The following is a 27,651-nucleotide window of genomic DNA, read 5'->3' on the forward strand; positions in this document are numbered from 1 at the left end:
GACCTATAATGAGAAAAAGAAATGAATAGCAATTTCATCCTCTATCAAATATTACCGAACCTCACCCCTTTAGCCACCGCACTACACAACTTATTCATAGGGGTGTAAAACCAGAAACGGATCCAAATACCCTGTCATAACTGGATCCAAATCCGAGTTTTAAAAATCGGACGGTTATCTACCTGGACAAGCTCGAAAAAAATCTAGGCGATAACCTGACGTAAATCCAAATATTTTGAAACTATGGTATTATAAACAATGAATCTATGAAACTATTGCCCAGTTGCCTCGAGAAGGGATCTGCCTATGCTCATGTCGTTGATGGAATTCCTCTAGGAGGATCTGAGTCTCACATCGACCACTACTGCAACAATGCCTATAGGATGCCAGCATTCGCTTTGTAGAAGTTTCGAGTTCTCTTATTTCATCCAAAACAATTTGCCTGTTCCTGCACTCTATGCTGCAAAACCCTTGGTCACCCCTGCATCAGTAATGTAAAATCCATCGGTTAGATGAAAAGTTCAATTACAAACTTAATTTCTTAGTTCTTCAATTTACCCAAACCCAAGCTGGTCCTCCTAGATCCTCCTAGAGGAATTTTGTCAACGACATGAGCATAGGTTGATCCCTTCTCGAGGGAACTGGGCAATAGTTTCATAGATTCAGAGTGTTCATAATGAGAGGAAAACTGAGCTTAGGACTTTACGGCGTAAGGAAGGGGTAATCAGCAAAACAAAACAATTTTTTTAAAAAAAGACTTGCTTACAAATAACCGGTATCCGTAACGGGATTTGGATTCATCTTACTTGCTCGGGTCTAATCCGGACAAAAACTATCCAGATTCACCAGGATTTTCGGGTTCTAAATCGGACTGGAAAAAAAATCTGATCTGAATGTGCAACCCTACAGCTGAACAACAATAAATCGACCTGTTGCATGGACATCAAAGTGAGTGTAACAAATCCAATCAACTTGGGCTTAAAAAGCTCACCTGCATGGTTCTTGTTTATTAGATCTAGTAGTTTATTAGTAGTTTATTTTAGTTGGGCTGGGCTCAGAGCCTTGACGAGCTCAGAAGACCAGACTATATTATTTCTTTAGTTGTATTTCCTTAATTGGGGCTAGGCAAATTACAGACCTAGAACTCTATTTCTTTTATGTTTGTTACTTCATGTTTATTTGGTTAGGTGGACTTGAGGGCCCAGGACCTTACTTAGTTGTTCCTGTAGGATTCATGAAGGTATAGGTACCCAGCGTTATTCTGTGTAAGACATTCTGTAATGTTAGTTGAATCTTCTCTCATTGTTCTCTCATTTTTCCTCTCATTTTTTTTTAAAAGAGCTCTGCTTGAAGAGAGCAAATCAGTGTTAACTTATCAAGTCCTCTAGGGGAGATTTAATTTACAGAACCGAGAGCTAGGAAGAGGATTAAGCGGAAAATTTGTGCAGGTAGATGGCGCGTAACTCCCATAGAAGCTCTTTGAAAAAATATAATAATAATAATAACCCATCCGAAAAATTCCACATTCTAGTAGTTGATCCGCTTTTTCTAAAGGGCTTGTACATCCTGAACTTATATCTAATATTACTACAAGGATTAAGCTGATCATAAGTTCTAAGGTTTGAACTAGGCAAAAATACAAGGTGGTGGGGTGGGGGATGAAGGAAAAGGTTATTTACTTTTACCCCAGTTAAGCTCGGTGTTGACAGCTCTTTGATCAAACCCTAATCTATCAAGATCCGGCTTCGAGTGCACGCGAAATTCCTGCCTCAAAGACGTTTTAATGATTATAACATGTGAAATTATCAACTTTCAGGCAACAAAAAATACAGCCATTTAGTAATCAGTTACATTCATTGAGGCCGCAACATGAAAATTCTGTTAGCATCCCACAATACTCTCATTACCCCAAGTTTTGATTCAGCCTCATCAAATGAAGTGCCGGTGGCTTCGGTCGGGTATGGAAGTTTCGCCCCTCTCTCGGCCTTGAGCTCATTAACATCCACAACACATCTCTCCAATTCCTCCAGGTTCTTTCCATACCAGTTACCGTGCACCTGATACACCTTTCCCTTACCAATCTCCTCTCCTTTCACATCTACAAGCACAACAAATTGACCTGGTCTGCATTGAACAAATTCTGCAGGGCCAATGTCAACAAACTCAGCCATGGCACTCCCAGAGTTCTCACCATTAACACTTCTCAACATGCTTCGAGGATCTCTTCTCTCCTTCGCTCTGGCGTTAGCATCTTCACTTGGTACTGGTCCTGCCCCACCTTGCTTGTCTGGAAGGGCATTGTCAAGATCCGAAGTTGTACGTACATCTTTAGCCGTGCGGGCCAGCCTGGCTTTCCGATTATTCAGCCTGTTGATAAACATAAAACATATATACACGTACAAATTTCAGTTACAAACAAAACCTGAAAAGATGTGAAAAATACTAGGCTAGATGTAATATTAAAAAATATACTGCAGTGCAAATAATGTGCTTATTTCAGGAAATGCATTTATCAATAAACGAGACATCCAAGTAAGTTTCAGAGTTCAATCATCACCCAATAGATTATATAAATTATTAGAATAGAAGCTTGACAAAAAAGATTTGGCAAGATTTTCAAGAATGTCCAAAAGAGTAGAGGGTAAAAGTCATCATTAGAATTGTGGTTGGTTTGGAGGAAAAGTTGGGTGACTTTGAACCCAGTTTGACCATGTATTTTTTTTTTTGGTAAGTCAGTTTGCCAATGTAAATTTCCCAAAGAACACCCAGTGGTGCCACAAATATTTCATTATTAGCAAACATCTATTCCAACATCTACTGATGCAACACCTATTATGATTCTGGGACCCCCCAAGGACCAACAATTAGTGACATTTTGTGGACAACCAAAGGGATCAAGTCTGTCTTCAAAGTAGAATTTCACCTAAACTGTCCGTAGAAGTGAAGAAAAGGGAGATACAAGGGAAATGGTCCAAAGGTACCAGACACATTAAAAAGATATAAATCTCACTGATACATATCCCCTCCAGAATGTTTGCACCTCTTAGGATATCTTTACTTTTCTGTCACAAAGTACTTGCCAGCATTGTGATGAAGTTATTAAGGGTGACAGTGCATCGTCTTAGATTCCCAGCTATACATTAACCTCTAAAATGACATTTTCACAGCAAGCCGTAGCAACTGACAAAATCTTGCAAGAATCAAAGAAGCTCCAACCTGTTATCTTAATTATCATATGGATCTTTAAGTTAAACATCAAAAAGGAAAGAGCTAATAAACCACTGGTGCCAAAGCTAACATGAACAGTTTAGGCATTCTCACCAATTTTTTAGCTGCGAAGCCGTAACTTCAGAACCCTGGAAAAGACGATGGAGGAAAATTTTTAAGAAAGAAAGCACGCTTTTATTTACAAACAGAATTTACTCGAACAGTTACCAAATTATAAGGTGCATTTGACATACATGAAGACTTAATTTTTCAGCCCATGTTTGTATTGAAGCTGCATTTCGCTGCATATCAGGTTCATCCAAGAGGGCCCTTTCTATCAGTGTTATCTGTTTATCATTCATTATAGTCCGCTTCCGTTTTTTCCGCTGCTTTTCTTCAGATTGAACCATTGGAACCTTTTCATCCTCTGCATTTCCTCCAAATGCCCTCTCTTTGATGTGCTTGTGGAATTTTGATAACTCACCACTTTCCATTTGATCAGCAGCATTCTTTCCTCTTGAAGAGCTTGTGTCGGAACCACTAGTTTCAACATTCTGAACATCTCTATCAATCACCCTCAAACTTCGAGATGCAACCTTACCAGATATACCTTTATCCTCCTTCCTATCTTGCCTCATTATATCATCACCTTGATCCCCACGATCAGTTTTGACATAATACTGCTCCACTTCTTGAAAATCAGAGTTCTCCGATATTTCCTCCTTCAAGTTACCTCTTTTGTACTTAGATTTTGAAGGTTCTCTTCTCAGTAAAGGTGATGAGCATCCCCCAGTACTCTGGGCCTCCTACCAGGAATCAAATGTTACTTCTGAGGTCATTATGCTGAGAAAAAGCTACACCATGACCGGAAAACTAAAGAAGCCAACTTACACATTGGCAGATTCATGTTGTTCCAAGATTTCAGACACATACCATTAGTGACTAACACGAAAATATACGTATTTACTTAACTCTGTACCTATGTTTAGTCCACAATGACTGTCCTAAGTTCAATTTTATAGCCATCAAGAAAGTATTCTATCATAAGTCTCCCCAGGTGATTTGAATATCAAATAAAATTGTTTGCCAAATATCCAGTTCAAATTCCACATCAGTCAAAATGTGATCACTGACCACAGCATTCACCTGATGATTTTCACTGGCATTGAGTTTGGAAAACTTATCCCAAGATGTTGAATCCTCAAATTTGTTATCCTTGAATTTGCATCAGCAGTATGGTTAAAACACATAAATTATTCATAAGGGAATAAAGGAAATTGATCGAGTAAAGAACAACATAAATACGACATTAATTAGTAAAAGCACAAAAAATTACTTGGACTTGATTTTCTTCCAACTCTCCAGAAGTAATCAATGATTGCAATTGGTTAGAGAACACCCTGCAACAAAATTTGTATAAAAAATAAAACTATGACGCTAATCCAGGAAGAGATGATGTTTGTGCCGTATTCACATATACAGGTTCACTAAAAACGGTATAGAGAGCATAACAAATACAGAGATATAAAGATATGATTGTGTGAGGGGCAGATCCACATTTGCATGAGGAAGCCACACAAGTGACAACAAAGCCAACTTGTAGAAACATAACAGACAAGCTTTTCCACCATATCTTCGTGGTTTTAACTAGGAAGTGATAAAGTTCCCAGCAACTCTGGGGAGAGGAAGGGGGGACAAACTACATAGAAGAGAGAACTGAAAGGGGCTATATTTTCCTTTCCATCTCTCACTCGAGATGCACACTTCTTAGGCAGATCAGGTAGTGATTTGCATTCCAGTTAGGTTCAATTCCATCAGGTTATTCCCGATATTGAAAGCCACATTTCTATTGTTTCCAAAAGAGATTTGATCCTTCATCCGTGTGGCTTTAAGCACCCACCTTTTAATTCACTTGGTGAAATCCACAAATACTTGAAATCCAAAGCGAAAGTGTAACCAAAGTGATTGCAGTACTCTTATCTCTATATATCCTTGGATAGACCTATATGTCCGAAGAAAAATAGGTCTATTTATGAATGCATAGACATGAAGAAAAATTTTCCTGGAGGCCCCTGTTGGATGGTCTTAGCTTGACCCTATTGCTGACTAGGATGTAGGGTGGCTGGAATGAGTCCTCATAGAGAATGGGGCTTTTGAGGTGGTGAAGGGTCTTAGTGGTAATAAGGCCCCAGGCCCTAATGGTTCATTGCTAACCTTTTTTAGACCTGTTGGGAGGTTCTCAAAGATTTGATGAATGCATTCCATAAGTTCTATGCTTGAGGCAAGCTCGAGAACAGTCTTACGCTGCCTTTATCGCCCTTATTCCCAGATAGTTGAGGCAATGGAGATTAAGGGCTTCTTTCTATCAGCTTGGTTGGTAGTGTATAAATTTATCTACGAAGTCCTTGCTGATCGATTATAGATGGTGTTGGAAAAGATACTTTCCAGCTCTCGTAACGCTTTCATTAAGAAGCAACGTATATTATATTGAATTCTCATAGCTAGCAAATGCCTTGATAGCTTAATCAGATTAGGCATTTCAGGTGTGCTTGACAAGCTATACTTGGAGAAGGTCGTGATCATTTGAATTGAGATTTCCTGCTATTTTACTCAGGATATGCAGTTTCGGGAGAGATGGTGCCAATGGATAACACATTGTTTTCCTTGATTGTTTTTCATTTTTGATAAACGGCTCCTCTTTGAGTTTCTTCAACAGTTCTCTGGGATTGTGACATGGGAATCCTTTATCACCACTGCTCTTTGTACTGGCAATGGAGGCACTGAGCAGAATGTTGTCAACTACAATGAACAAAGGGCTTCTTAATAAGCTTCTCGGTGGAGAATAGAAATAAGGAAGAGCTTGTCTTGTATCATCTCATGTTCGTTAATGATACTCTGATCATTTAAGAGGCTATCCAGGATTGTATCCACCATTTGTGTAGTTTATTCCTATGCTTTGAAGCTGCCTCAGGATTGAAGATCAATTTGGACAAGTCCTAATTAGTACCAAATTGAGTAGTGGATAACATTGGTGGTTTCACACATACCCTTGGTTATATAGCCCTTCCCATGAAGTATCTAGGTCTCCCATTGGAGGCACCATTTAAGGCAAAATCCATTTGGAAAAAAGTAATAAAAAAGATCGAATATTGGCTAGCAAAGTAGAAGCAGCTTTGCTTATCTAAAGGTGTGTGGGTTGCATTGAGCAGGAGTACTCTCTCTAACTCAGTTGACCTATTAACTTTTTCTATTCCTTATCTATATAGAAGTAGCCCAACATTGTGGGATTTCATGTGGAGAGGTATCAATCAAGGGTTCAAGGTCGATCTAGCCAGTTGGTCCAATAAAATAAGAAATTCATGAACATTTAGCCCATTAAAATCAATTGCCCCAACTCAAAGGAACAAAGTTCTAAAAAATAAAGCTTTCAACTCATTCATTGTGCTCTTGCGATCTCTAGCTTTCAACTCTCCAACTTGCTAGAAATCCACCAATCTTCTAGGCATGACCCATGATATTCCCACTCCTGCAAAAAAGTAATCCCATGTGGTCCTGACCAACTCGCAGTGTAGAAGCAAATGATCCACCATTTCACCATTCTTCTTGCACATGCAACGCCAATCCAACACAATGATCCCGCGTTTCCTTAAGCTGTCTATGGTAAGGATCTTTCCTAAGGAAGCTGTCCAGACAAAAAAGCTACTTTCGGAAGAGTTTTAGTCTTCCATATATTCCTCCACGGAAAGGCATTCATCCCTTGGCCTTGGCTAGTCAGGATCTGGTAGAATGATCTAACAATGAATCTACCTTTCTTGGAGGGGCTCCAACTGATTTTGTCTATAGCTCCCACTATCACTCTTGTGAAATATAATAAAGCAAAGAACTCAGTGATGACATCCAACTCCCAATCCTATGCTACTCTGATGAAATCAACATTGAACATTCCATTAATATAAGCCACTAAGTAAATCCATGAGCTCAGCTACTGAACCATCCTTCTTGTGTGTTTCCACTAACACACGCCATGTGGAAAAATATTGGAAGAGGGTGGGGAGAGTTCTCCCGTCTTATTAGACATGAGATTGGTACGAGTCTAAAATCAACTTTTGGTTCGATAACCTTTTAAGACTTGCTTCCCAGAGAGTTGTTTCACTTATTCCAATGCAGCAATACTTCGGTTACAGAAGACTTGCAAATTTCTGACAATATGCAGCAATGCAATGTAACTTTTATTATAGAAACCAGTTTGGAGATGGAGATGTTTCTTTGTTCTTGAACAAGTCATATTCCTTTCAGTGGAGAAGAGGTAATGATGATCAAATATATTGGATTCCATCAAAAAGACAAATGTCTGAGGTTAAATCCTTTTTCAATGAGCTCCTCCCTCCAGTTGGCTCTTCATTTCCTTAAAAGTGTGTTTGGTTGGCCTTAGAAAAGATATAAACAATTTGAGGAAGTGGCATATCGTAATCATGGATGGGTGTTTTATGTGAAAGCTGAAATAGGGAGAGCAATGATCACATTCTGCTACACTGTGAGTTCACTAGGGACTTATGGGCGGCAATATTCAGCATGTTTAGGATTGAGTGGGTTAGGGCCTAGAAGGTAGTGCAGTTGATGGCATGTCGGCAGAATCCTTATGGGTGGCAATATTCAACATGGCTACAAAGTGTCATCAAAACTTTGAGTTTGGTGAGAAATATAGGTACATGATTTTTTCTTTTCGATACACAAACACAACACAAATATCCCTATAGGATTAAACGAATGACATCCCTCCTTTTTCCTCTATTGGCGAGGAGGCACTATTTGTAAAGATCAGGAGCTGGGTGTTTCTCAAGCAGTTTTCTGCCAGGTGTATATAGAGCCAAAGCATAAGGCTTGACTAGAACCACCCTAAAACATCTTAGCATACTAGAGTGTGGAACCCACAGGAAAAAAAAAGATCTAGAAGCTTGTCCATCACATCTTTCTGAAGGAAAGTGGAAGGTATTTGGTTGCTAGGTCCGGCCAGGCTATAGAAATGATAGGTCTATGTTCATTAATTTGTGTAAAGGGCTGCTAATTAATTATAAATGACATCAATGTAGTAGCTATCCAAAGTTGTCATGCTATTCTTCAAAAATCTAGCAAAAAATTGAAAAAAAAAAATGGAAAAAGAACGACTTGTACAACACCTTAAAAGCTGGACATCATCCTCATTCAAAAAGATAGGAACTAAAGATTCTGCATGGCTTAACAATGAACCTGTACATACAAGATACTCATGAGAAATGTGACAATATCAGCAATTATGATCGCTAGGAAGAAAAAAACAATTGAATGAGTGAGAATTACGAAGGTTCCTGCAAACAATCACAGCTTTCAGAGCATCAGGACTACTGGAAAATTCAGGGGATGATTTAGATAGGTCCATTTGCAAGCACTCCAAAAACTTGAGAAGGAAGAGGTTCCTCTCCTGCTCTGCAGTAACAAAAAAGCTTGACTAATAAGTTCAAGAAGTACAGGAATGTACTTTAAAAAAGTAGTAATAAAATTTTTTTTTTTTTTGATAAGTAAAAGTTGTAATAAAATTTACGATAAAGAATCAACCTTCACAGATTGTGGGAACAAAACAATGGAGATTTGCAATTATTTTGACAAATAAGGATGTTCTCTGATGTTCATAGGAAGCCTGGGGCATGTTATTTGGAACTAGGGTAAATCCCAAATTTGTTCTATTTGGTAGGCCCAATGATGAAAGTTTATCTAAAAGCCATCCAGCCGCTGCAAATGAATCATATTCAACACTAGCATCTTCTTCCCTCGATGGGAGATTAGATGAACACCAACTGGATAAAAAATCTCCATGAGGAAGTGAAAATATTGCAGTCAGAACTTTAGTCTGGAGTAACACACACAGAAAAGATAGTCAAAAACCTCATCAAGACAAATGCTCTGATGGAAAAATATAGATGAATGCGCACTATATCCATCAAATTTACATGTATACCACACAATGACTTTCTCAACTGTGTAAGGAAAAGACAGTAACTCAATTTTGTGTAAATTTCTCACTTTTTAGTGAATCATCAAACTATAGTTTCTGTATTCTTTGAACATATCAAAGTGTAGTAGTGTTATAAAAGTCAACACAGTAATTAAGAAAAGTAAGATAAAGGAAATAAAGCAAGGATTTCTTTTGTTGGTAATTAGATGAGAGCGGAAGAAAAAAAGAAGTTCATAACCAGGCTTTAAGGTTCAACACGGCTTACAAAGTGTATAGTAATGTAAGATCGAAAATTAGAATCATCGGAGAAAATATCAGCAAGTCGCATCGCATTGAGTTGCAAAAAGCCCATTGGGAAACTTCTGTCGGGACAAGAACTATGATGTGTGGAGTCTCTACCAAGAGCATTCTTCAATAACTCAAGAACCTACATCATGACAATTATCAATGGCAAGCAGATTGACAGTAAGCAGGAGTTGTATATAGAATGTATATAGAACAGAGTATCCAGATCAACAATGGTTCAACCATGAATATCTACAAAGTTTAGTAGTACCAATAACATAATGCATTTTGCAGACCACCTTTTCATGAGAGCATCCAAGGGATATTCCACATGGAATTTGATCTCCACTGAAGCAGTCATCCTTTTTGCTGGGCACTCAACAAACCTAGCCTCTGCTTATGGAGTTCAGTGCCCAAAGAATTGTGAAACTTGAGCTAGTAGACAAGCATTTAAAAAAAGTGACATTTTTTGGAGCACTAGACCCAGGCAAAAACTGTCAAAAAGCTGACCCCCATTGGTCTATCTTGGCAGAAGAAACCAACAAGTTGTACCAACATTTGCTATGGTCTAAGAGAGGAATAAATACTTTGAAAATTACAGCAAACTAACCTCTAGTGCAACAGACTTTGCCAAATTCAGGCTTTCTGGTGAGCTGGCAACTTCATCCAGGTAGGAAAAGCTTTCTGCTTCACACAGACTCAACAGCTGAGAAAAAAGACAGTTGTGAATGGATCGATCAAAGAGGTTCATTCACGGGTGTACCGTGCAATAGAAAACTGTAGTAGATTCAAAAGCATCTTAAGCCTCTAAGCAGATGTGAACCGTAAGCTTTCATCCATGACACTCACAATTGATAGGACTTTAGCTTTCATCCTAGAGAGAGCAGCCACAACTCTAGAGGACCCGGTAAAAGGTGGCACATTTAACTTCAAGATAGCTCGAGCCAGAAAAAGAACTCCACCCTTTCCACATAGTTCCTGAAATAGTAACAATACAAGTTAAAAACATGAAATACTTTCGGGATTTACTGGCAAACATAAATAAAATGGGACCTAAAGCTTCACAGAGATCTATCAATATAATCTTCCACGAAAAGATTGAAATACTGAGATGTTCTTCAACATTGTTCCTTTACAGCTGCAATCACACTGTTGTCTGCCAAGTGAAGATTTTGATAATTTAAATCTCCTCGTCCACTAACTCTGTGCCTTCACTTTTGAGCCCCATGCAAATGCAATATCTTCAGTAATATATATCCAGTACACTTTTTACAGTTTGATAGCATAAGAATGCATAACAAGGCGCTTCCTAACATATGACTTTGCTTCAAACACAGAGAGGGAAGAAAAATAAAACAGAGAGGGAAGAAACCTTATTCTTGAGTAGGCGCTCTCGAAACATATTTTGCTGGCACAACAACTGAAGAAACTGTAATGAAACCTCACATTGCTGGCATAAATAGTTTATATTAACTATTCGTTCAGCAGTCAGACTTGGATTTGCATAAATATCAGCATGGTGGGCTGCCAGCTTGATCCCAAGTAACCCAATGGCTGTGCGAACTGCTCCAAAAGCTGCATCCATAAAGATGTCAACCTGCCACAGAAGCTGCATGATCAGTACATAGTTATGGCCGCCTGAAAGACTTTATAAATCAAAGGCAAAAAAATGTGACTGGTCTATTAACTAAGCATTAAATACCAAATTTTCCCGAATTATTGATTATTCCAATTTAGAACTACAAATTTTAAAATCGCATCGAGGTTATCCTTAACATGCCTTATAATCACTGTACAGACTGTCATTACATACATGACAAATGATTTTTTTTTTTTTTGGGTAGACTTAGTAACAATTCTGACATCACCCAAGAAGCAACATTCAGGTATCTGACTGGGTTTTACACAAAGCCAAGGAGATTTAGCATTGTGTGGGGATATTGTGTGACAGTTTTGAGGACCAATTTATAGCTCCCCTCGCAGCTATAGAGGCTGGACAGACTTTCTCTAGTTCTCCAAGTGAGATCAACTCAGCAAAGAAGAGAGCTTGAGAATTAAAAAGGCTTAAGTGGACAGTCAACGATGGAGTAGGAGAGAGGAGTTCTAACCGTGGAAGATTGAAGGGAAGGACAACGGACGTCGTTTTATGAAGCTGAAAATCGTTTCATGGGGGGCTGAATGAGAAGGAAAAGTGTCTCAAAATTAGAAATCAATTACATAGTTGGAGAGTAGACATCGTTTGCTTACAAGAAACAAAATTGGAATCTATCCCCCTAAGCACTATTAGGAGTTTGTGGTGTTGTAATCAAGTAGGGTGGCATTATTTACCATCCAATGGAGCATCGGGTGACATCTTAGTGATGTGGAGTAAAAGAGTGGTGGAAAAGGTAGAAGATTGGACGGGGGATTATATGGTGGCTTGTTTGTTCAAGAATGTTGTGGATGGATATCAGTGGGCCTTCGCAGGTGTTTAAGGTCCTAACTTAGATCATGCAAGAAGCATACTATGGGATGAATTGGCTGGCCTAAGCAGTATATGGAACTTACCTTGGTTTATTGGTGGCAACTTTAACGCTACTCGATTCCCGGGTGAACAATCAGGTGGTTCTAGTATCAAGTCACCAATGGTAGATTTCTCTAACTTCATATATGAACAAGATTTACTAGACCTTCCTCTTGCAGGTGGCCCCTACACTTGGTCAAGCAACCGAAAACACCCCACTTGGTCAAGGATCGATAGATTCCTAGTATCACTTAAATGGGAAGCACACTATCCGGAACTTATCAAAAAGAGACTTCCCAGGTGGTATTCAGATCACTTTCCCATCCTTCTTGATTGTGAAGGTATTCATGGTGGCCCAAGGTACTTCAAGTTTGAAAACATGTGGTTAAAATCAGATGGTTTCCTTGATCGAGTTCGACAATGGTGGTCTTCTTATCAATTTCATGGCACTCCAAGTTACATCATGTCATGTAAATTGAAGTCTCTGAAGAAATATTTGAAGGCTTGGAATGAGCAAGCGTTTGGCAATGTGGAAGCTCAAAAGTCTACTCTCTTTGAGGAACTCAAAAGGATTTCAGGGAGTAGAGGAAGAGAGGGTATTATCTAAAACGGAGAGGGCTCACCAAATTTCAAGTGGCCGCAAACCTTGAAAGGGTTTCTCTATTGGAAGAAATATCTTGGAGACAAAAGTTGAGGGCACTTTGGTTGAAGGAAGGGGATATATGTACCAAGTTTTTCCATCAGGTGATTAATTTGCATAGGAGGAACAACGCCATAGAGATGTTGATGATCGATGGAACGGTTTCTTCCAACCAAATCGAGATCACAGATCACATTGTCAACTACTACAAGAGCTTGCTTTCAGAACAGTTCTCTTGGCGACCGCAACTAGACAGGCTTCACTTTGACGCTCTTGAATTGTAAGAAGCAGAACAGCTTGAGAGGCCTTTTGAAGAAACAAAAATCAGAAAAGCATTAAGAAGCATGGCAGGTGACAAAGCTCCAAGCCCGGATGGATTTTCTATGACTTTCTTCCAAACATGTTGGGAAGTGATCAAAGAAGATATAATGGGTGTCTTTCATGAGTTTCATGAAAATTGTTTGTTTGAAAAGAGTCTCAATGCAACTTTTATTGCTCTCATTCCAAACCAGCGTTGTAAAGGTAAAAGACTATTGCCCTATTAGCTTGGTGAGCGGGATTTAAAAGATCCGTTCAAAAGTTTTGGCAAATCAATTGAGCATGGTGGCTGAGAAGTTAATTTCAAAGCCTCAAAACGCCTTTGTCCGAGGTAGGTAAATGCTTGATTCGGTGCTTATTGCTAACAAATGCTTGGATAGTAGATGCAAGTCGAGAGTATTGGGGCTCTTGTGTAAGCTTGATATGAAGAAGGCCTATGTCCATGTTAATTGGAGATTTTTGCTCTACATGCTAGAGAGATGTGGCTTTGGTTCAAAATGTGTTCTTGGATCAAATAGTGTATCTCTATTGTTTGTTTTTCTGTCTTGGTTAATGACACACCAAAGGACTTTTTTAAAAGCTCACAAGGCTTGAGACAAGGTGACCCTCTATCCCCACTACTTTTTGTTTTTGTAATGGAAGCATTTAGCAAGATGATTTCAGGTGACATGGAGGGTAGGTACTTATCCAAATTCTTGCTAGGGGAGGCAAAAATACTGGTTCACTTCACATATCTCACGTATTATTTGCTAATGATACCCTAATCTTTTGTGGCGCCAGTTATGATCAAATTCGACCTTTGAGGGCACTTCCTTTATGCTTTGATGTTGCGTTGGGGTTGAACGTGAACTTGGCTAAATCAGAAGTAGTCTTGGTGGAGAATTTTCCGAATGTGGAGAGCATGGCTAAACATTCTGGAATGCAAGATATCCCAGCTGCCGATGAAATACTTGGGTCTTCCTTTGGGTGCTCCATTCAAATTGAAATCGATTTGGGATGATGTACTAGAAGAAATGGGGCAGAAATTGGCTAGCTGGAAAAAGTTGTATTTATCCAGAGGTAGTAGGGTCACTTTAATCGAAAGTACCATTTCCAACTTGCCAACTTAATTCTATCACTCCTTTCCCACGGATCCACCATACTTACAAAAAAACATTTCTATCACTCTCTCCGCTTCCCACCAAGGTGGCTCATCGCATGGAGAAACTTTCAACTTCAACGGGATTTCTTTTTGTTTTTCCTCTTTTTTTTTTTTTTTTTTGGGGGGGGGGGGGGGGGATGAATGAAGAGTTTAAATTTCACTTGGTAAATGGGCCACAGTGTGCTCCCCTATTCCAGAAAGAGGATTGGGTATTCAGAAATTGAAATCTTTTAACAAGCATTGCCTTGGCAAATGGCTATGGAGATACCACAACGAACAGGGAGCATTAGGAGAGCCGTCATAGAATCGAATATGTGACCTGGGGAGATGGTGTTCGAATGAGGTAAGTGGGCCATATGGGGTGGGACTATGGAAACACATCAAAAGAGGATGGGACATATATTCAAGAAATATTCGTTTTGAGGTGGGCGATGGGTCCAAAATAAATTTTGGCTTCATGTATGGTGTGGCGATAGGACACTTACTAAAGCTTATCCAGAATTCTATGGCATAGCAAGAATGAGAAGCTTTAATTGCAGACCTCTTAATCCTATCTCATGGCACTCCCCAATGGAACGTTACATTCTACAGAGATGCACAAGATTGGGAAGTTGACGCTTTCTAGGAGTTATATGACCTAGCGTACTCTATCCGTATAATGAGGGGAGTTAAAGATAGGATCTTTTGGTGCCCTTCTAAGAAAGGGAATTTTTTTTAAAGTAAAAATGAAATTTTATTGATAGAAATAGGCATAGCCAAAGTACACAGGAAGTATACACAGAAAATGCCTAAATACTATTAAGCACTAGTGAGGGAAATAAACAGATCATGAAAACTGTCATCATTACAACTAATGACTGAAGCCCAAGAAAATAAAGTATTATAAAAGAAACTCTTCAGCTCATCCAAGGAACGTTCCTGATCTTCAAAACACCTCTTATTTCTCTCCATCCACAAACACCACATAATGCAGAGAGGAATCATTTTCCACACAGCAACAATGTGAGCATTTCCCCTAACTCATTTCCAGCACCTAAGAATATCCTGAACTCTTCCAGGCATAACCCAAGCCACACGTTAAAGATATCATTCCACAAGAACCGAGCCACCTCACAATGTAACAAAAGATGATCCCTAGATTTCCCATTTTTCTTACACAAGAAACACCAATCCATGATGATGAGGCCACGTTTCCTTAAAATATCAGTAGTGAGCAATCTCCCAAGAGAAGCGGCCCATACAAAGAAAACAATCTTTGGAGGGACCTTACACTTCCAAATAGCCTTCCAAGGGAAACAATGATCATTAGAGAATCCCGAGAGAACCTTGTATAGGATCGCATGGAGAACCTATTACTTCCACCAAGAATCTAAATCATCCTATCCTACATCACACTACCGAACGACATAGCATACAAGGAATCGAAAAAATCAGCAAACATTCCAAGTTCCCAATCATGAGCCACTCTAAAAATATGACATTCCAATGGAAACATTAGAACACACCAACAAATCAGCCACCATAGCTTCTTTATCACTAGAAATCTGATAAAGAGACGGAAACACATACTTAAGAGCCCTTGCACCACACCATCATGCCAAAAGTAAACACCATGACCATTTCCAACCACCAACCTGAAAAAGTTGGAGAAACCCTCCCATCCGGAACAAATATATTTCCATATGGCCTTTAACTTTATTAGAACACCAAACCCCCCTCAAGCTCCCATATTTTGAATCTATAAGAATTCTCCACAAGCCTTTCTTTTCCTAATGATATCTCCACAAACATTTCCCCAAAAGAGCTTTATTGAAGGTCCTCAAGTTGCGCACCCCCAAATCACCACAAGTTACAGGAGAACATATTTTATCCCACCCAACAAGATGAAATTTGGCTTCCTCCCCAATACCTCCCCAAAGGAAACTCCGAAAAGTTTTCTCAATATGTTGCCACCCCTGCAGGTAATGGATATAAAGACAAAAAACATGTAGGGAGGTTGAATAAAGTGCTTTTGATAAGAGTTAATCTACTGCCCTTTGATAAATAAATTCTATTCCATCCTAACAAGCTTCTATCAATCTTTTCTAACACACCTTCCTATATAGAGTTCACCTTGAAAGCAGCCCCAATGCAAGACCAGGATATTTCATGGGTAGCACGATACCTTATAGCCCAGGATGTCTGCCAACCCTTGAACATTAGACACTGTACCCACAGGAACCATTTCAGACTTTGAAAAACTCACCTTCAAACCTAAAACAGCTTCAAAACAAAGCAAAAGAGCTCTCAAATATTGAAGATGACCACGGTCTGGCTCACAAAAAAGTAAAGTATCATCAGCAAAAAGAAGATGAGAAATATTAACACCTCCCACAGTAAAACCAGAAAGAAAGCCTCCATCAACAGCAGCACACAACATGCGACTAACTACATCCATCACGATGACTAACAGGAAAGGGGAAAGAGGTTCCTCTTGTCTTAATCCCCTAGAGCTGTGAAAAAACCCCTCCGATGCACCATTCACCAAAACTGAAAAACAAATAGTAAAGATACAATGTCTAATCCATGAAATCCATCTTTCTCCAAAACCACATCTCCCAAGTAACACAAAACGAGTTAACATGACATATGCCTTCTCCATGTCTAATTTGCAAAGGATGTCAGGTGTTCCTACCTTGATTCTACTATCCAAACATTCATTGACAATTAGAACTGAATCCAAGATTTGTCTTCCTTCACAAAAGCATTCTGAGGTTTTGAAATAGTGCTACTCATAATGGCAATCATTCGGTTAGCAAGAACCTTGGCAAGTATCTTATACAACCCCATTAAGGGGATGCTTAGGTAATGAGATGAGATCAAAATTTTGTGAATAGTAGTAAGATGATTTGTGAGTAGTAATAAGATAGTTTGAGTTAATTGTTTATGGAGTTTTGGGAAAGGAGAGAGGAAAAGTTGCAAAAAAATTTATAAAGTTAACATATTGTTAGAATATAAATTTTTAATATTATTTTTGTTTTGAGATTTGAAAATGATGAATTGCTTTTTGTTTGAAAGCTTAGGAAAGTTATAATGATTAGTTTGAAAAAGTTATAATGATTAGTTTGAAAGTGTTTGTGTTTGAATGGTGCTTGGAAAGAATATAAGATGGGATGATATGAGATGAAATAAAATGAGATGAAAATGATTTCCAAACATCCCCTAACAAGGCTGATGGGTCGAAACTCCTTCACCTCCACTGCCCCCACTTTCTTAGGAATAAGGACAATAAAAGTCGCATGAAGGCTCTTTTCGAATTTTCCAAAGAATGAAATTTGTAAAAGACCTTCATAATATCCTCAACAACCACATCCCAACAATCATGATAGAAGTCCATAGAGAACCCATCCGGACACGGTGCTTTATCCTTAGCCATCCCACGAATCACCTAAAAAACTTCATCCTCGAAGAAAGGGAAGTTCACAGTCCGTTCCTACTATCAAGCCATGATCATGCATAATACAAATTCATTCCCATGGAAGAGTATTTGGAAGACAAAAGCACCCCTGAAGGCAAATTTTTTTGTATGGACGGCTTCACTAGGGAAGATCCTCGCAATAGACAATCTATGGAAACGTCACATCATAGTCATGGATTGGTGTTGTATGTGCATAAAGAGTGGAGAGTCCATAGATCATCTAATACTTCATTGTGAGATTGCTATGACCTTGTGGAATGACTTCTTTGCTTGGATGGGATTAGTTTGGGTGATGGGTGATGCCAAAAAGGGTAATCGATCTCCTAGCTTCTTGGCGAGGCATCCAAGGCAACCCTCACATTGCAACAATGTGGAAGATGGTCCCAATATGTCTATGGTGGTGTATTTGGAGATAGAGGAATGCAAGAAGCTTTGAAGATCGAGGGCGGTCAATGAATGAGCTTAGAAGTTTATTTTTCAATTCTTTACTCCATCGGTCGATTGCAATTGATTTTAATGGCATGTCTTTTCATGAATTCCTTGTATCGCTAAACTAGAACGCATAGGCAACGCTCTTGTATATGTCCCGTATACTCGGGCTTTTGTCTAATTTGTAATTCATGATCAATAAAATTTTTGTTTATCAATTAAAAAAAAATCTGACATGGCAGATTACAGTACAGGCTAGTTTCACAAATCAGATCGATTGAAAACATGTCACGGGCACATTTGTGACCGTAATTTTTTTTTTTTTTTTTCTATTTACCATTTTTCAATATTAACTTCTTGATGTATCTCAATATATTTTGAATTCGGGAGACCAACATGAAACCTCACGAACGACGCCAATCTCAAAAAGACGTGTACAAAAGAAAATGTCCACCACATCAGCAATTGACATTTGCATAGGATGGTAGGGCAGGGTAATGATAATATTTAACTGTTATTAATAAAATTTATTTTACCTATAAAAAATTATTATATCTCACTTTCATTAAAACTTAATGGACTTGCTTTTTTGAAAAAAAATACATGATTTGAGTCCACAAATAGAGTAAGGTCCAAAACTATGGTCAAACAAAACAGAAATTTTTTAGTAATCATTATTAAGATTAATTGAGCTGAAAATAAGGGTTAAGTAATAGAAGAACAAATTCAAACAAGTGAAGAACCATTAGCATGCAAACAGGTAGCTTTGGAGAGAGAAAAGTTATGTTTTCTGACCGAACCCTCTTTCCATGAATAGAAGCTCTAACAAATCAAGTGGTCAAGATTGTACCTTAGGGTGCGCAAGCAATACAGGAACAAGGTCATGCCACTGTGAAGATATGCATCCCGTTAATAGATATAGACTGCTTGACACAAGTGCTGAATGCACCAGGGGAATGGGACCAAAATTATGGTTATCCTGTGTCACGAAGGAAGCATTAGTAAAGATAAATAGTATGGAAGATAGATCTCAAAGGTGAGAATTAAGTACAACCTGTCTATAGCCACCAAGAACGATCAGCAAATAAAACACCAGGTCAAGAAGCTGCTCCAACACTTTTACATCGTCTAGCAAAATCTGTAATATTTCAATCAGGTGAGGATCATCACATTTTATTCTCTTATTCTACTCCCAAAATCTTCAAAATTTTCTAAACAAATATCCAAACAGGTGGAAAGAGAGATATGCAGGCAAACTATGCAACTGACCAGAAAAATCTAAAGCATCCGCATTTATGTCCCTTTATCGTGTGAAAACTATTTACACATTGACTGTAATTGTAGAAAATCCCATACACCTTAGAGTAGCAAAAATGGAGATTTAGATAGGAACACAAATGACATATATCATTCTACACTTGAAGTGCTTCATATTTATCGATACACATGATCTTGCGATTGTGACTTCCCCCCTCTCTCTCTCCCTCTCTCTTATGACTTTTCATCTTCTATTTCTGGCGCCTCTAGCCAGGAATAATCCCTAATCTCTTTTCTTTCTCAATTTTTCAGCGTTAGGGATTGATGGAGTGTAGTGTTTGGATCGAAGCTAAGCTGTTTGTGATAAGAAGGGGGGGGGGGGGGGGGGGGGGGGGGGGGGGGGGGGGAATCTGTTTTGCTTTGTGGAGAAATGCAGAAAGTTCACGAAGGCTATATACCTCAGTTGAGATGTGGTGGTTTGGTTGGCAAGGCGGTTGAGGAATGCTTGAAGTTCTCGGGCAATGAGGCTCCTTACCAGATCAGAAGGGAGGGAAACAGAGTTTTTCTGATCCAACTTTTTCAAAACTCGTATGGTAGGTTTGTTAAATTGGCTAAGCTCGGCACGGGCAAAGGAAAGGGTATCATTGCAATTCCTGAAGGTAGAAATGGAAGACTGGAAGTGGATGGGAAGTTTTTGTGAGGAAGGTGAGAGAACTTGTTGGTTCAAATTCCTCTGTTATTGTTTATGAAAACAGAGGAGATTTTAACAACGGTGCTGTTTATAAGGTTCTTAAAGGAAAAGAGGCGAGAAAGGCTAATTCTCATAGAGGGGCTTCCTCTTCCCATGAAGCTCCTTACTTGTCAACTTTGATAGTTCCAGTGCAGGATATCCCTGGTCAAAAGTTAATAGCAAGCATAATGAGGTAGTGATGAATGCAAGAAATAACAAGGAAAGTTTGAAGGAAGTGAGTAGTAGGAAGCCTCTTGTAGGTAGGGTCAACGATTGGCATTCCCAGAAGTTGCAGAAACTAGGAGAAGTCGAAGGGTCACTATGGCACGTTCAAGCAGAGCTCTTGGGGTGGAAGGTGAAGTTGAACTCACTGTTGAAGATTGTAGATGATGGATTGGGCCTTAGTTCGGGCTTAGGCTTTGTTTCTAAAGATCTTATTGAAGTTTCTGCTGAGAAGAAGGGGGGGATGGATGGGTCTAGGGAATTCTAATATAGGATATGGGCCAGATAGAGGCCCATTTAAGAGGCCTGTTTTTCAGAAAGTCCCCAACAATGGTGGGCTTCAGAGAAGAATAAACCCAAGGGTGGAGAAGCTTCAGCCCATGCCCGCGGCAGCTCTGAAGGTTGGTCCGTCATCACAAAATGGGTCGACAGCGATGGGCAAATACTCCAGGCGTACCCCGGTGGTGAGTTCCAACGCGATTATTTTGGAAAATGGACCTTCTCATATCATAACGTAGTCTGCGAATCATACCATTCAAGTGGCAGCACCAACAAATGTTCTTTCTTCACAAAAGAGGTCGACGGTCAACAGCGTTCCCCTTGGAAGCAATACGATGACTGGTTTGTCTCAAGTGAATCCATAAATTGATTCAGATCCTTCTCAAGGCCAGTTTGGTGGCGTAGTTAGGTCCAAATCCATAACGGCCAAGGAGGAAAAAAATGTTTCTGAGAAGGATGGATAGAACTGAAGATTCTTCAGGGGGCTCTATGGGGTTAAGATTCTACTCAATTGACAGGAATGAGGCGTCTTCCTTAGCTTTAGTGCCAGGAAAGGCAAGTGTGGAAGAAGATGTCAGTTGTGAGGGGTTGAGGGGGGGTCGAGAAGTCTGTCTCTGTGGCTCCTTGTGCTCAATTTGATCTCTCTAATTTACAGATGGTGATTGGTGGAGGCGAAGGCTCTATTTCTGGTGAATCAGGTGAGCTGTTTGTTTCAGATGAAGACGAAGATTCTGATCCTGTTCCTCTGTGTTCTATTAATCCTGATATCAAATGGCCATATAATTCTTCTGACTGGGTGTTAAGGAAGGTGGAAGAAATTAGGAATTGTATGGGGATTTCTTGTGACGGATTTGAGGAACAATTTAAGCTCTTCTTACTGCCATTGAGGTTGGCCAACCTGCTCTGGCCAGATCAGCTACCAAAAAGGAAAGGGAGTTGAAAAGGTTGGAGTGTACTATCAACTATAACACCAGGGAAGGGAGTGCCTTTAGAAATAAAGGCAAGGAGAGGGTTTCATGAAACCCAAGATTATTTCTTGGAATGTTCGAGGGCTAAATGACTATAGGAAACGCCTCTATGTGAAAAATATGGTTCGTTAGTGGAAGGCAGATGTTATTTGTTTTCAAGAAACTAAATTGAAGTTGGTTAATCAATCAGTGGTTAATAGCCTATGGAGTTGTTGCTGGGTGGGTTGGGTTGAGTTAGTCTCTAATGGAGCCTCGGGAGGTATCATTATTATGTGAGATAGAAGGGTTGTGGAATTAGTATATCATTATGTGGGAAATTATTTAGTGGCATGTCATTTTAAGATGACAGAATTGAATGGGCATTTGCTGGAGTATATGGGCCAAATTCGGACTCTAGAAGGAGCATTTTGTGGGACGAAATGGCTGGTCTTTGCTGTTGGTGGGATCTTCCTTGGTGCTTCGGTGGGGACTTCAATGTTACTCGGTTTCCTTGTGAAAGAGGTGGGGATTATCATATTACTAAAGCTATGTCAAATTTTTCGGATCTCATTTCCGAGCTATAGTTGATTGATTTACCCATGCCAGGAGGAGAATTCTCATAGTCAAATGGAAGAGCATGGTCCCGGTTGGACAGATTTTTTATTTCGGCTACTTGGGAAGCCTTATTTCCAGAAGTGAGGCAGAAAAGGTTGCAGAAAATTGTTTCTGATCACTATCCTATCTTTTTGGACTGTGGGGGCATCGTAAGTGGTCCGGAAGTGAGGCAGAAAAGGTTGCAGAAAATTGTTTCTGATCATTATCCTATCTTTTTGGACTGTGGGGGCGTCATAAGTGGGAGAAAATATTTTAAATTCGAAAATATGTGGTTGAAGGATGAGGGCTTTGTTGAAAGGGATAGGAGGTGGTGGGTCTCTTATAATTTTTCTGGCACTCCAAGCTTTGTTCTGGTGGGCAAACTTAAAGCACTTAAACAAGACTTGAAGGGTTGGAATGCAGAGACTTTTGGTAATGTAGTAAATAAAAGACAACAGCTCATGGAACAGTTGCAAATTCTAGAAGATAAGGAGATTGTAGGAAGGTATTTCCTATGAGGAGAAGGAGAAGAAAAAAGAGGTGAATGCAGAAATTGAAAAGCTCTCTCTTATGGAGGAAATATCGTGAAGGCAAAAATCCCGGATTCTTTGGTTGAAGGAAGGCAATTGTACAAAAGTTCTTCAAAAAATGGCAAACTCTCATCGTAGATTCAATGCTATTGAAGTTCTTCGTGATGGGGAGAATGTTCTTACCGATATTGGGGAGATTGAAGATCACAATGTGAGTTATTATGAGAAGCTTTTTACGGAAGAACATTCATGGAGACCAAAGTTAGAGGGGCTGGTGTTTGAGTCCATTGATCAAATGAGTGCAGATTGGTTGGAGCAAACTTTTGAGGAAGAAGAAGTTCTTGATGTGGTTAAAGGTATGACAAAGGACAAGGCACCGGGCCCTGATGGTTTTTCCATGGCATTTTTCCAAGCATGTTGGGACATCGTGAAGGATGACATTAGGATTTATAGGCTGCAGATACAACAAGAACAAAAACCAACAAAACAGAACAGAAGAAATAAAACTATGGCAGGAATTGCTAAAAGTAACCTGCTCAACTTTAGCATGACGAGGTGATAAGTCACACATGGTATGCAAAAGCCGAATACCACATAACAAATATCTGAAAAGAGCTTCCTCCCTATCAGATGATATGAGAACTCCAAGAAGGTGCAAAGGAAGAAAGGTTGCTAGCTTGTCCATATCAATCTGATAAATTGATAATATCAAATAAGATATATTGATAAAAATATAAGATCAGAGTTGCAAGATGACAATGATATTAAAGGTTTTGTTTGACCTTTATCATTGATCCTTTTTCAGTACGGTAGTGAATTGTAAAATTTTCAGAATCCCTCAATAATTTGTTAAGTTCCTGAGAACTAAGCCCATGTAACTCCTTCACTGCTGCAATTAAGTCAATGGCCTGTTCATACAGTAAATTAAACGAAACATGAGAGATAGAAATTGGGTCCCAAGAACAAAATGAACTTGAACACAAACTTTTTGAAAGGATGCAAAAGAGACGTCTACATCCAATTCCAAACCAAATGAACTGGCATATGTGGGTGTGGATGTAAGTATGTCTCAATGTATTTAGCACCAAAGTTTACTTCAATTTATAACTCTTACTTGTGCAGCACTACATGACGGTTCTTCCTTTGCATGCCTCATCATGGGGAATCTAGAGCCAATAAAAAGAAAAGAATATGGTTGGAAAAAGCATAGAAAATAAGTACCAAGTACGATTCAAGACCATAAGGCATTTAATACGTATAAAACTACAGGAAAAAGCTGAGAATTGAATGTGTTGAAGCCACTTTAAGTGCTAGATAGTGAGGCAGACATGAGGTCTGCACAGAAGCAAAATGATATATAGTTTCATATGTTTTTTGTTTTATAAATAAATATATAGTTTCATATGGACCAAAAGGAAAAGCGACTTATCAAAAAAAAATGTACCAGAAGGAAAAGCATTTCCCATGCCGTCCAAATGTCAAATGAACTTAAAGTGATCATTCCAGAATGTACTTTACTTTTAGTTGCAAAAAGACATCAATATTTAGTATGTGCAACAAGCACACATCATAATGTCATTGAACCTTACTCTTCAACATTGGGAATGTTAAGTTCTTGATGACATACTGGTAACTTTTGCACATGGACAAACTATACTAAGCAATATCATATGTTGGAAAAAGTTGATCTTGCCATCCCAAATTAATGAAACTGTTATATTACATCATATCCAACTAATATATCTAACATGTATATGGATGGTCAAACACCTAATCTCCTAAAAATCCAAATATGTTAACATGGACATGCTTGGCAACCAATGATATGGGATTTATGCCGTGGTGCCAACGCAAATGTGAAAAAAAATTACCGTGAGAAAATTTAACAAAAAAAAAAAAAAAAAAAATATCGAAAACAAAACACAAAGAGTTATCAATTATGTGCTATGTGGCCAAGAAGGGCCATGTCATGTTAGAAAAAATGAGCTGATAAAAAAACAAGAAAGAGGTTAGTGGCTATATAGAAAGTACAACAAATTCTTGAAAGAGTAAGATATAAAATACACTGAAAAACCAATGGAGGCCACATTAGGAATTCTAGACACTATGAGTGTTCTATGCTGCTAGAAAAATCTAATGAAAGCCACAACAATGAGATAGGAAAAATTGAAACCAAAAACAAAAAGTGAATGGGTTCGACCACAGTGATCTACATCCACAACACAAATAGCCCAAACAGCTACATCCTTCTTATTCATCTCAATTCAATTACAACATTACCCCTAGAGTGTAACTAGCTTTATAGAAATCCCTAGGGGTTGGCTCAAGTGGTAAAGACCTTGGTCTTGGTGGTATGCTCCCTCCACGATCTAAGGTTCAAATCCTCTTAGGTGCAAACAATCTTTAGGGACCATCGGACTGGAGAATTTTCCCCTTGAATTACCCGAAGTGCACTTGCAGGAAACTCCTTGCCGAGGGCCTGTGCACCCACAGGATTAGTCGGGACACTGTTCTCAAACACCAGGTGCCAATAAAAAAAAAAACTAGCTTTATAGAAATCGATACAACTTTCCTAGAGCTTGTAACTAGCTTAGCTACAATATGTGCTCGCGAGTGCAAATGCACATAAACACGCATACGTAAATAGAATTACCCCCCCCCCCCCAATCCAAAAAAAAAAAAGGGGCATCTTCTTTCCAAAGCAAGTGAAGTGTTATATACAAAACACAAGAAAACCAATACCCTAGAGACCATGAACTCAATTATGCCCTAACAATTAAGGGCTAGTTTGAATTAAAGAATTTCTTGATCATTTCTAAAATCTTTGGGAAAAACTTGAGGAGAGAGGTTTTTGTGAGGTTTCGTGAAAGTGATGATGTAACACCCTAGTCTCACGTCGAGAAAATGAATAATCCACGTAGCGTAGATAAGTTACTTGGAGAGCTGCACTTGGGAAGATTTTGATGGTTGATAATCTAAGGAAGCGAGGTATGGTGGTCACAGAGTGGTGCTACACGTGTAAAAGGAATGGGGAATCAATAGATCATTTGCTTTTACATTGTGAGATGACTGGGGAGTTATGAGCTGGTATCCTTAATAGAGCTGGGCTGAGTTGGGTAATGCCTAAGAGTGTGGTGGAACTACTAGCGTGCTGGAACAGGAGGCATAATAGCGCTCAACTAGCAGCAGTGTGGCGAATGATACCTTTGTGCTTAATATGGTGTCTATGGTCGGAAAGGAATGATAGGTATTTTAACAACAAGGAGCGTGCAGTGGTGGAAATATGGAATCTTTTTGTATTCTCTCTTTTACAGTGGTTTTCTGCTATTGTATTGAAGGGTGGGAATGCCCATAAGTTTTTATGTTCTTTTCAGTTCACTAGAATGTAATTAGGTGTCTCACTTTGTATACATCCTGTGTACTTGGGCATTGCCTAGTTTCATTCTATTCAATAAAGATTCTTACTTATCAAAAAAAAAAAGATAAGTTATAAAAGTAGTCACGAGTGTTATTGCCTACTTAGTAACCTTTACGAGTAATTCTACAAAATCTTCAAATTGACTAATATTTTAGGGTTTATAGTCCATATTGGCCATCGCTTTCCTTGTGCCATTACATATGATATTAGACCACCTAGTAAGGCTAGCCATGTGATTCTAGAGCATTGTAAACCATGGCCCCAACTATGGTCCATATTCTTAGAGGGAGAGTTTGTCAACCCCTAGTCCCACTTTTTTTCTCCAAGAAAAGGAATAAAGCACATAAAGTGGGTTAGTTAAAAAGGTGGTCATGAGTGCTAAGTCCAACATTTGCTACTTACTAGGTGAAACTGAGCTTGACTATTCTTTTGATTCTATAGTACAGATGTGGCTAACGCATTCCTTAGGTACTTCCAGATGGAGCCAGTAGAAAATATGTTTGGATTAAAATAGTTTTTTATAGGTAATCAAGGATTTTATTCAAAATTGAAAGGCTATTCGCATAGTTTTTGAGATATAATTATTGAAAATTTTGTGAGATATTTGGAAAAGAAATATTTGTGAGCTTTTTTTGTTTTTGGATTTTGTGATAGCTGTTTTGCTTTCGGTGTTTGTAAAATCATAGAATAAAATGATTAGATGGAAATTATCTTTAAAAATGAAAATTTTTTTTGTGTGTAAAAGATGTTTTGGATTGAAGGTAAAATTTAAAAAAAAAAAAAAAATGACATTTTTTCCTGAAATTGTCACATCCCAAACCAAAAGATGGTGCGAAGTTTTAGACTAAAATGATTAGATGGAAATTATCTTTGAAAAATGAAAATTTGTTTTGGTGTGTAAAAGATGTTTTGATTGAAGTTGAAAACTTTTTTTTTTTTAAATAAATGAGATTTTTCCTGAAACTTTCACATCCCAAACCAAAAGATGGTGCGAAGTTGCTGAAATATTTGCACATCTTGTCTTGGGGAAATTTTTCGATAAGTAGACAGTAGTAATGATTTTATTGATGCAAGCAATAGTAATGATTAATTGTCATCACAGATTGATATTTCAGCATTGTCTTGCCAACCTACTCCAATCACCCAAACAAGCTCCGAAAAGCAAAAGTTCATAGTAAGAGCTAGCACCCAAATAGTCAAAAATTGTACAAAAAATGAAAATTTTAGCAGGCAAACTATAGTTGCACGTCAATTCTCTACACAACATACTAACTTACCCATATTCAAACAAACACAACCAAGAAAAGCTAAAGTGAAATAAAACAGACAAATCTAAAAACACAATTTAGGAAACCCTAGATTTAGAGCAAGCAAAGTAACTTGAACGTTAAAGAAAAAATAACCAACCTACAAAAGCAGAGCGAGCTTCGGGGACAAGTCTGTTGAAAAATAGAAAGAACTTGAACAAATTTAAAATAAATAAATCAGAAAGCTGACCTGGGAACCGTACTGTCCGTGTCGGCGAGCTTCGAGTACAAAGTAAAGAAGCAAAGAAGAAGAGAAATTTCGCGGGAGTGCAGGGGTTAATGCACACGACGATGTAGGGATTGAGAAGTAAAAGCTATGATTGAAAGACTGACGTTAATTATTTGTAAGCTTTTTATTGCTGTTTTTATTTTGGTTATGGCTGTTTTGCGACTAGCTG

At 38.7% G+C, this 27,651-nt stretch overlaps 1 protein-coding gene across 5 annotated transcripts; it reads right to left on the minus strand.

Annotated features, from left to right (window-relative positions):
* Positions 1-1,784: 1,784 nt before the first annotated feature.
* LOC121238450 (nodulin homeobox-like) lies at positions 1,785-27,651 on the minus strand. Of its 5 annotated transcripts, none has more exons than XM_041135297.1 (18): positions 27,444-27,651; positions 23,643-23,694; positions 23,311-23,436; positions 23,061-23,219; positions 19,024-19,107; positions 18,820-18,948; positions 10,854-11,078; positions 10,331-10,459; positions 10,092-10,187; positions 9,462-9,623; positions 8,800-9,091; positions 8,545-8,670; positions 8,385-8,454; positions 4,544-4,607; positions 4,354-4,422; positions 3,462-4,004; positions 3,322-3,356; positions 1,785-2,367 (listed from the first exon to the last, which is right to left on the minus strand). In XM_041135297.1, exons 2-18 carry the CDS (start codon positions 23,685-23,687, stop codon positions 1,854-1,856), a joined length of 2,868 nt encoding a protein of 955 aa, XP_040991231.1. In that variant the 5' UTR covers positions 23,688-23,694; positions 27,444-27,651; the 3' UTR covers positions 1,785-1,853. The 5 variants fall into 5 exon arrangements, with proteins under 5 accessions (XP_040991231.1, XP_040991230.1, XP_040991229.1 ...); XM_041135296.1 differs by having other exon boundaries at positions 3,462-4,013; positions 27,457-27,650; XM_041135295.1 differs by having other exon boundaries at positions 3,462-4,013; positions 27,444-27,650.

The sequence above is a fragment of the Juglans microcarpa x Juglans regia genome, chromosome 7D, assembly GCF_004785595.1.
Source record: "Juglans microcarpa x Juglans regia isolate MS1-56 chromosome 7D, Jm3101_v1.0, whole genome shotgun sequence".
Taxonomy (NCBI): Eukaryota; Viridiplantae; Streptophyta; class Magnoliopsida; order Fagales; family Juglandaceae; genus Juglans; species Juglans microcarpa x Juglans regia.

Bases quoted from the DNA above. Each gene is read 5' to 3' on its own strand.
- LOC121238450 (XM_041135296.1), bottom strand. From the start codon at position 23,687: ATGATGAGGCATGCAAAGGAAGAACCGTCATGTAGTGCTGCACAA. The intron at 19,108-23,060 runs GTTACTTTTAGC...GAAATATTACAG, and splicing joins GTCATGCTAAAGTTGAGCAG to ATTTTGCTAGACGATGTAAA. The intron at 10,460-10,853 runs GTTTCTTCCCTC...TTACTATTTCAG, and splicing joins AGCGCCTACTCAAGAATAAG to GAACTATGTGGAAAGGGTGG.